Raw genomic sequence first — 9,664 nt, 5'->3', positions numbered from 1 at the left:
ATATGCTAGATACTTCTATTTTGACAAAATAATGCTGTTTTTAATCCTAAATTTGCGGATTATTTTACTCGACCGATTAGACATGCACAATCCTGAACTCCTCGGGCTTTTCCGCATTTTGACTTGCACAAGCTTCGAGACATTAATATCTAGGCTGGCTTTTTTGTTAAAAAAAAAATAGAAATTGAAATATAAGGATTGACTCTTGATTTGGTCGAAGCAGTTCATGTTGAATTTGTCTCAAGAGCAACTCAATTCATGACCTCATGAAATCGACCAAATCAAGATTCAATCCTTAACACAACGAGATGAAGACAGTAAAAAGCACAAGGTAATGGCCTAATAAACATAATCATTTTATAAAGATTATTGCCGGGTGCTATATAATATTCCCCTTTTTTGAATATATGAAGATATGGCACGGTATATCTTATCTTGTTATTCAATCCAAGACTCGCCAACGGAAAGGAATATGTTTCCGGATCTGTTCCCTCTATTTGAAAGACAATTGTGACGCTATATAGATTATGCCAATGACGTCAACATAGTATTTGTTTCTACATATTCCACGTGTTCAAGTCAGTAACTGAGATATGTTGAATATATGATAGAAGAAAAAAACATACAAAATTCAAAGATAATTGATCACAAGCAAGTTAAATATAAATCTATGCGACGAATGGATTGCGGAATGAAGAATGCGGATGACGGAATACTGATCGATAAATACGGATCGAGGAACACAAAAGACGGAAAACCGAGAAATCAAATTAATTAGCCATAGCTCCTTGTGGTAGGCTGGTATATGACTGCTTGTTCTACTGCATTCGAGATTGTCCACGTCCTTCGCCAAGATTAGTGGTGCTCTAACTCAGCCTTGTATCCTCCGGCGGAAACGATGTAAACATCATGCTGTTCAAACAAACAAAATCTTCATGAAATACTGTATAGTTATTATATTTCACTGGGCTGATATTTCCTGCGGCTGTCCTATACCATTAATTTATAGATATATGCAACATTATTCTTACTCTTTTGATAATATTGGACATGTAACGTCCGGTTTTGAATTTTGATCTGTGAAGATTGCAACAACGCATTTAATAACTAACCTTTACATACAGCTTGATGCAAAACAATAACATCATTTGAAATATCATACTTACTCCAGTGACTTGGAGTCAAGTAACTTTGGATCGAATCGCATGCTCTGTGAAGTGTCGGCATGCGTTTCGTCTTGAATTTCTATCACGCCATCATCTTTCAAAGCATTCTTTTTCCGTAAGACGTACTTCAATAAGCCTGTTACAGCCAGTACGAGGACGCCTACTCCAAGTAGCACCCCAACGATCAGCCCGATATTAGTACCTGTGTCATCAGTTAAATATCTGTCCTCATCTTCATCCTGTAAAGAGGATGAGTGTTAAGGTGAACAATGATAGAGGAAAACGAAACACAAAAAACACACAAATCGTGACGCAAAATATCAGGTAAAAATACCAAGCGTTACTATCCCGTAAGCATCCACAAAGAAAATAGATCCTGTAGATCCACTCCTGAAATTTCTCTACGTATCATTTGTAATACAACCAAAACGTACCTTGCTGGAAGAGTCGTCATTAACCAACAATTGAGACGACGTCGTCGTTGTTGTTACCAACTGTAACACCTGGCAACCACTTCCGGTTGATGGGACGCATTAACTGTAAAATTTCGTACACAGCAATTGCCACTGAAACAAAGCAAACATCTAGGTTTTTTTTAAAAATAATTGTATCAATGATTTACTTTCTGCCGACAACTAATATTAATTTTGTTCTGCTGTTACGACCAGAATATCATAATTACACTTCAATCGTGTTACAGCTATGCCTAGGCACGTTATACACCCATGAAAATGTGTGCCCGAAAATAAAACCGCATCAGAGGTCATCGTGTGGGAGGAAAATGGAAAAACCAGGGGAAACAGCAAAGCTAGACCAGTGACAACATTGCTGAACTATGGTGTCTGTCTTTGTGGATTTTAATTGATTTTCATGTCTTAAAGAAAGGTTTTGGTATTCATACATCTACTAAGTATTGCCATTTAAACGTATCTTAATATTAAACTTATGTCTATGTTAGAACTTTAATATTTAAAACGACAGTTATTGTAATAAACAATGCGTTCATTACTCTTTTGTCTCTTAAAAAAATATTTCGGAAAATATTTTACAAGCATTATTTACTGTACATTTCACGGGGCTAATATATCGCGGTTGCCAGGTTCGAGCCTTGCTTACTGACTGTTGAAAATTAACACCCCTATTTTTTTCAATTATATAGTGTAGATGACAGTTTTTATGGAAGTGATGAATACTATTCGTTACTCACGTGATATGAAGACGTGTCCTGTCGACACCGTCAATGGTTATTGTGACGTCATCGGCGACATGGAATATCCATACGTCAAACGAAAACACAGCAGTAGCAGACCACGTAAACGACGAACAATTGCTACTCTCGGCATTGACCTGACTGCATTTAGGTGACGTCATCAGTGACGAACAGAACGGCCCGGTAAACTGTGCATAAGCAGTCGGAGATAGATATTAGTAATATTTTGACACGTGAAATTCTTTTAGGAAATAGAATAACTACGTGAAGGCCATAAAATAATCATGTACTTCTTTAAACCGTTTTTTTTTCTAAATTCATGATTTTCACATACTGTCAGTGAGGCTGCGAAAATAATTCGAGATATCCTGAGTATACTGAATGTAGAATTTTTACCGTCGTGATTTTTACATAGAGTTTAGCAGGCTCTTCGAAATATCGAAGCTCCCGTCACAAAACTGAAATAAACGTGTTTTATACCATGGCTGTGTATGTCGTTGACTGTAGAACAATGGATGATCCATAAACGTTAGCGCTGACTGTATAGGTGCTGCAATATAAATATTGATTGATTTACAACAGCTTATTGACAATCTTGTTCTCTACTGACTATCTATCTACTACAAATTAGATAAATATATGCTGTTTCATTAAGGTTATATTATTGTTTTCAGAGGTTTAACGTCCTCGCAAAAGACAAGGTTATGTGATGACGGTGGTGGTGGTGGTGGCGGTGATAATTTGTCGCCACTTACGACCTGAAATCCCAAAAAATATAATATCAATCCAATATGCTACATCGCCGACAGCTTATACTCTGTTCCTTACATTGGTAGAATACTAACCACAGTATAACGAAATGTCTATTTAACACCAGCAAATGAAAAAGTATAACAGCTCTAAATAATGATCGCTTATTAGACCAAATGAAGCGGAGCATGATATAATTCTTCGGGTTGCGATTCATTTTGAATCTGAAAGAACCTCTAACTGAGGGTTGTGATAAGTATATAGCTTTTGGTATTGTAAGTTACAACCAGCTTGTACTTGTTTGCCCTTTATCATCAATTCTCTTCATTGTAGATGTATTATTTTTACATACACTGTGTGTCATATCGTCACCCGACATATCGACGTTTACATTTGATATCAAACAAGAAGTAATTGCTAAGTAACTGTGGTGGGCATTTGCAATTAATTGCCGAGATATGAAACTAATACACTTTCGTTAGACTACGATATGTTTTCCAAGCCTCGAATCTTATAAACGGCTTATATTGTTGTTTCACATTCTGATATTAATGTCATCAGTGTGAAACAATCAAATTAATTCAGGTTGTTATGTTTTCACTTAATGGGATTGAACTTTGAAAGCATGACAAACTGGTTTTAACGTAGATTTTTCACATCGGTTGTGGCCGATGAAATGATCGTATTTTCCTTATACATTCTCCATAAATATAATATAAATGCTATTCCTATTGACCTTGGTTTGTTCTTATTCTCGTTATACTTCACCCATATAAATATAAATAATGCAAATGTTTAGTAAAACGTGAATAACAGGAACTTCAATCCCGTATCCACGTATTTTCCTGGTATCAACGACTTTATTTATTTGATACCATGATTTTTTAACTGCCACCTATCGCTTAGCGTTTGTTATTATAATACTGAAAATCATATAGGAATGAATATACTAACAGCCTCGTATATTTAATACACAATACTAACTACTCATTACATACATGTACTCCAGTTCGACGATGCTAGATAACTGAAAGGTGCCAGTTATGTTATTCCCTGCGTTGACACTGTGATGTCTTGACGATGGAGACAAGACGCGTCCCTTATCATCGACGATAGTAACGGTGTATGTTTCTGTAGTGTCACCCAGGTTACGTATTGTATAGGTAACGTCCTGAGGTGTCCCTATAGCAAGGTTTCCTGATAAAATATTACAGACGTTTAGCTTGTTTCGTAAACATGATGGTTTGAAGCTTACAAAACAGACGCAACGCAAAGCATCGCTTAGCAGCAGAAAAGTGGGTAATAGGAGCAGAAAAAATATTGCCTTATGATAAACAGAGATGAAATATCGGTTTTAAAATATTCCGAGTTTGGAGTTGAAAGTCACAACTGATATCGTAAATGTTATTTTTATGTTATGAAATTTTATCTTGTTTCAGCATAATATTTATGGAAAACATTCAAAAATTGACAATAACAACCTCTACAGTAATTTGAGATACAGTATGTGATTTATTCCATTGTTGTTAAAAGTTACTTGACTTAACTCACCAAAAATTGGCTGTACGAACAAATCCACAGCGACCGGAGTGACTAATGTCCCTACCATTCTTTTGAACTGGTAGCCATTCTGGTCAATCCCACTTAACTGGACGTAAAAAGTCTGAAACACAATTTATTTATTTTGAAGATTACTTTCAACTCTGCAACTGTCAGAATAAACGCATGATTAGGACAGAAAACAAACTGCCAGGAACGAAAAAGTACCCTCAGTAGAGGGACAATATACACCATGGGATTACACTCTATGAATAATTCCGGCTGCATACCTTGGACAATCTTTATACCATAAAAGCTCGTTTGAATGGTGCGCAATTTACATAGGTGTATCCAAATGTCTTTTGGTAAAAAGTCGACCATGTGGCATTGGTTTTCGATGCGCCACTATTTTCTGAAAAACTCATCCCAATGTACTTTACACTAGAGTACATCAAAACTTTAAATAACGAAACCAAAATTTAATATTCTGATATTCTTCGTTCGACATAACCTCATAAGCCAAAATCTATACATCAACATTCATCAGACTAGGATTGTAAAAAAGAGACACAGAATATCAACATGCAGATCTCGAATAAAAATCAGAGAGTCAGTGAAACTAATACAACATTGCATGGGATATTTGTGTTTTCATCCTTGTATAAGAATACGATAAATACATCAAACAGAATAAAAAGCGAGGCTGAGATTGTCGCTACTTGCCGTAGAAGGGATCGCAAATGACAAATAGCCAGTTATTTTAGCCAGTCCAAACGTGATATTTAATGGGGCAGTGAATGTGACCGTCCCGTCCTCATCCAGAATGTTCACAGCAAAGGATGTCGAGGAAGAGTTCAGATTGTAGACGACAATGGCCAGTGTGTATGTCTCACCTGTAAAGATTTTATTAAAAAATAAAAAATAAATAAAAGGATTAATCTAAAAATATAGTGATATATACAAGAAATGTCAAATTAGGGACATAAAATTGCACGGTATCAGTTATACCTAACTAATATTGGGTACATGTTAAAGATGAATACACGCGTTACATATTATTTGGTTTCTGCTATGTGTGACGTCATACTTTACCTATTATTGGGTTTCTGTTGGATACGTAGTATATCCCAGAGTCGTCCGTCTCTATAAGCTGAAAGTCTATATCTAAATCGCTGTACACAGTCACGTTGACCTCCCACTGTCTAGTTGCAGAGCGCGTCAGTACCCAGGTACCGGGCGACGGATTCTACAGGACAGAACATCGACAATCATCTTAATGGCAGATTGACAACAATCGTCTTTAAAATTATCTACTGTATAACATTGCCGTTTGTCTAATTACATGGAAAATATAGTTCTGGATTTCATTACATATTTGCGATTCTAAAAGGCGCTACTTTTAATGCAACATCATTTAATCTATCAATGAGACCATCTTACCAGAATCGTCATGGTGATCCTATTACTGGAAATAGACTGAACAGCATTTCCTGATGAAAACAATTCTACTGTTCCTGAAATGGAGATACATAATGTAAATAAAACAATCAATAGCACCCACATTATAAAGAAACAGCGATTCAACCGACAAGATAATGAAACCATGATTCAAACTCAAAAACTGTTAAAAGAGAGCAACATGTAAACAAAGATACAGAAAAATCATATCAATGAGACCGAATGTTCTAGAAGAGTAAATGTCTTCTATTCCATCGACGGCACGCACAATACAAATCTAGGTCAAATCCAGGTTAATATATACGTATCTTTTAAATATATACATATATATAATTGGATACTGAAGCTTTAGTCTTATCGTAAACACACCTGGTATAGAAACAAGATAATGCCGTAAACGGTGGCATGTAGAAATTCGTATTTTCGTCTCCAATTTCAGCACTTGCTTGACAACATATTATACCACACCATCAAAACACGAGGATACAATATACCACAGCATTGAAACTCGAAACTCGATAGCACAATATAGCACAGCATCAAACCTCGACAAAACAATAAACCACAGCATCAAAACTCGAAACTCGATAGCACAATATAGCACAGCATCAAACCTCGACAAAACAATAAACCACAGCATCAAAACTCGACAGAACAATAAACCACAGCATCAAAACTCGACAGAACAATAAACCACAGCATCAAAACACAAGGCCACAACATACCACAAAATCAAAATAAAGGGATACAATATAACACGCCCATTACCTGTTGGGTCTGCTAAGGACGCCTCCGTTTCACTATATGGACCCGATATAGTGATTATAAGACTGTCTGTTACACTGTCTACATTGATATCCATGTAGTGGCCATCTGATGTTGTTTGGACAAAATAGTCCATCACCGCTGTCGAGGACGTAAAGCTTTCCTGAATATAAATCATCTTCGAAATAACACATCCAAACCTATCACTGATTTGATATATTCTTTATAGAAAATGAAAACAAATCAAAAATACATATCTGCCATAAATGTAATGGGGACAGTCATTTTTTTTGCGATATTTTCATTTCATGACGAAACGTCATTGGCCATATGATGACGTCACAATCGATTTCTGATCGTTGCAACAAATGAAATACGCTTCATTGCACTGGTGAAAAATTGAGAAATATTGCACGGGCGAATACAGCGGATAACAGATCGATTATTTGACAAACTTATTACATGATATTTAACATGCTGATACATGTACGAACCAAAATTAGAAAAAAAAAGAAAAAACCACGAAAAAAATCAAGATGATCTGGTATTTTTTATTTCCGTATTTTGATATTGTGGTATAATGTGCATTTGATGAAGATAAATGACATTGTGTCAGGAACATTCCATGGGGAGATATGATATTTCCAAGGGCGAAATCGTTTTTTTTTATTGCTTTCATATTCCTTTTGAATTGACCTGAGTGTGCTGGCTGTTCTAAATTCGACAAAATATGTAGGTCTGGTTAACATATAACTTTTTTCTCCTTCAAGAATATCTGATCTTGCTCTATTTTTTTATATTTTGACTTGGCTTTAATGATATTATTTATGGTTGTCTCTCAAAATGTACTTGTTTCAATGTAACATCAAACAGCTTTACCGAAATGTTCGGACGTGAGTATTTGAAATCACCCTGTTCATTTTGATTTTTGTCTTTTATCTGTGCATATAAGGAGTGGGACGACTGGTTCGCCCGTTGTCAGTATAATGTGACCGGGTGGGGTGTCCTGCTGGGTGTCTTCGGCAGTATTCCTCAGTGAGGTAGCACTATAAATCGGCAAAAGTTCCGGCCTATCACAAGGAGACTTAACACGAACATACCGCAGCCTCCCAAAACACATACGCACTCACTACACACATGCATGTCGCACGCACTGGAGGCCGTCCTTAAATGACCTTAGATGTTAATAGGACGTTAAACAAAATAAACCAAACCAAACCAAATTATCATGTTCTGACATGGACTTGTACGGTTGTGAATGAAAGAGTTCCGAACATGTGAAGTCTGCCTAAAGATACATTTGCCAATGACCTTCAATTAAGATACGGTGAAAACCTTGTAGACCACGGTTAAATTTTGAATACTATTTTTTATCATTTGTGCCACGAATGGTATCAAATGGATGTCTGTGTGTAAACAGCGGATGTCTTACCTCAAGTAATTGATCAAGGACAGTGGAGAGCTCGTTACTTCCGATTTGATACACAGTTCCTCCTGTACTTTTTGCGATAGTTTGAAACGTTGCCAGATCTCGCCTTTGTCTTAATAAAGTATCTGCAAGCAGGCAAAATTAATTTAAAAACTATAATGTCGAAGTGGCTTGTATTGCTGATAAATAAGTATGGATTAACTCAGGGTTTAGCTATGTTTTGATTGTCTGTTTGGTTAAACATATGACAAATACTATGGTAACGACATCGTTATTCTTATGGAAATGTTAATGTAAATATTGTATATTTATACGAGAGAGAGAGAGAGAGAGAGAGAGAGAGAGAGAGAGAGAGAGAGAGAGAGAGAGAGAGAGAGAGATGTATACCTCTGCGTCTCCGATAATAACACCTTCCGGTCAGTAGATATTCCACAGTTATCCCTTTCGCATTTCCTTCACGTATGGCAATGTTAGCATTAATGGCATCTTTAGCGTCCGCGTCAGTAAAAACATACACTTTCGAATTTATTTCAGATAGTCCTATAGCTGTTGTAAAAAATAGATATATTCATTAAGACAACGGTATCCTGAGAGACAATGCGGTGTGACAACGAACACTATCATGCAGTTAATATCAAAGAAAATAGTTTATAGAAACTATGTTTTATTGATTAAAAAAGGAACAATATGAAGTGGTATTATATGAACAAATATCCAGTTCTCATCGTCAGAAAGATTGAAGGGAATTATAAACAAATCCAAACGGCATTAAACAATCGGGTTGAAATAAAAGTGGGCGTAAACCCCATACGTCATACACACGGGATGTCGTACTTTCGTTATAAAGTTGTTGACTTTTTATATATCAAAACAAGTTTGAGTTGAGTGACCATAACATCAAAACACTAAATTTGTGTATACATGTGTGTAGTGAAACGTACAATTTTACATTTGTTATATATGACAGATATAAACAAGAATGCAACACTATAATACCCACCTGCCCGTATTCCAGATATTGTATATTCGGGACAATCACCGCCACCAGAGACAGACAGCGCGTCTATCCATTGAATCATTTCATCGCCATCAGTTGTACTGTTAACGGTAGTTAGACTTTCTGTAAAGTATGATAGAGATAGCTAGGTAGCAGGTGTTGGGTTAGACTGTCCAACGTCAATACAGATGATTAAGAGACTGCAGAAGTCAATATTCCTATCATATCTTCAAAGATGGATATATTACTTAATGCATACTATAAATCCTGCTATATCAAAGTGTTAAATGTATTTCAAGTATAGAATTAAACATCGTGGAGTGTACAAAATACAAGTAAAATGGGAATAA

At 36.0% G+C, this 9,664-nt stretch overlaps 1 protein-coding gene across 1 annotated transcript; it reads right to left on the bottom strand.

The window, feature by feature from the left end:
- Positions 1–209: 209 nt before the first annotated feature.
- On the bottom strand, positions 210–9,411 carry LOC117315120 (hemicentin-2-like). The gene is made up of 14 exons (XM_033869264.1): positions 9,318–9,411; positions 8,705–8,863; positions 8,321–8,442; positions 6,892–7,051; positions 6,106–6,179; positions 5,758–5,911; positions 5,389–5,558; positions 4,678–4,789; positions 4,125–4,323; positions 2,857–2,926; positions 2,374–2,564; positions 1,601–1,732; positions 1,167–1,405; positions 210–912 (listed from the first exon to the last, which is right to left on the bottom strand). Exons 1-12 carry the CDS (start codon positions 9,394–9,396, stop codon positions 1,654–1,656), a joined length of 1,569 nt encoding a protein of 522 aa, XP_033725155.1. The 5' UTR covers positions 9,397–9,411; the 3' UTR covers positions 210–912; positions 1,167–1,405; positions 1,601–1,653.
- Positions 9,412–9,664: the final 253 nt, after the last annotated feature.

This window comes from Pecten maximus, chromosome 17 (genome assembly GCF_902652985.1).
Source record: "Pecten maximus chromosome 17, xPecMax1.1, whole genome shotgun sequence".
Lineage (NCBI taxonomy): Eukaryota > Metazoa > Mollusca > Bivalvia > Pectinida > Pectinidae > Pecten > Pecten maximus.
This window is presented reverse-complemented; position numbering and strand designations above follow the sequence as displayed.

Coding starts and splice junctions, on each gene's coding strand:
- LOC117315120 (XM_033869264.1), bottom strand. CDS start 9,396: ATGATTCAATGGATAGACGCGCTGTCTGTCTCTGGTGGCGGTGATTGT. Junction 5,912..6,105: donor GGATCACCATGACGATTCTG/GTAAGATGGTCT, acceptor TCTGTCCTGTAG/AATCCGTCGCCCGGTACCTG. Junction 2,927..4,124: donor ATCGTCGAACTGGAGTACAT/GTATGTAATGAG, acceptor TTTATATTGCAG/CACCTATACAGTCAGCGCTA.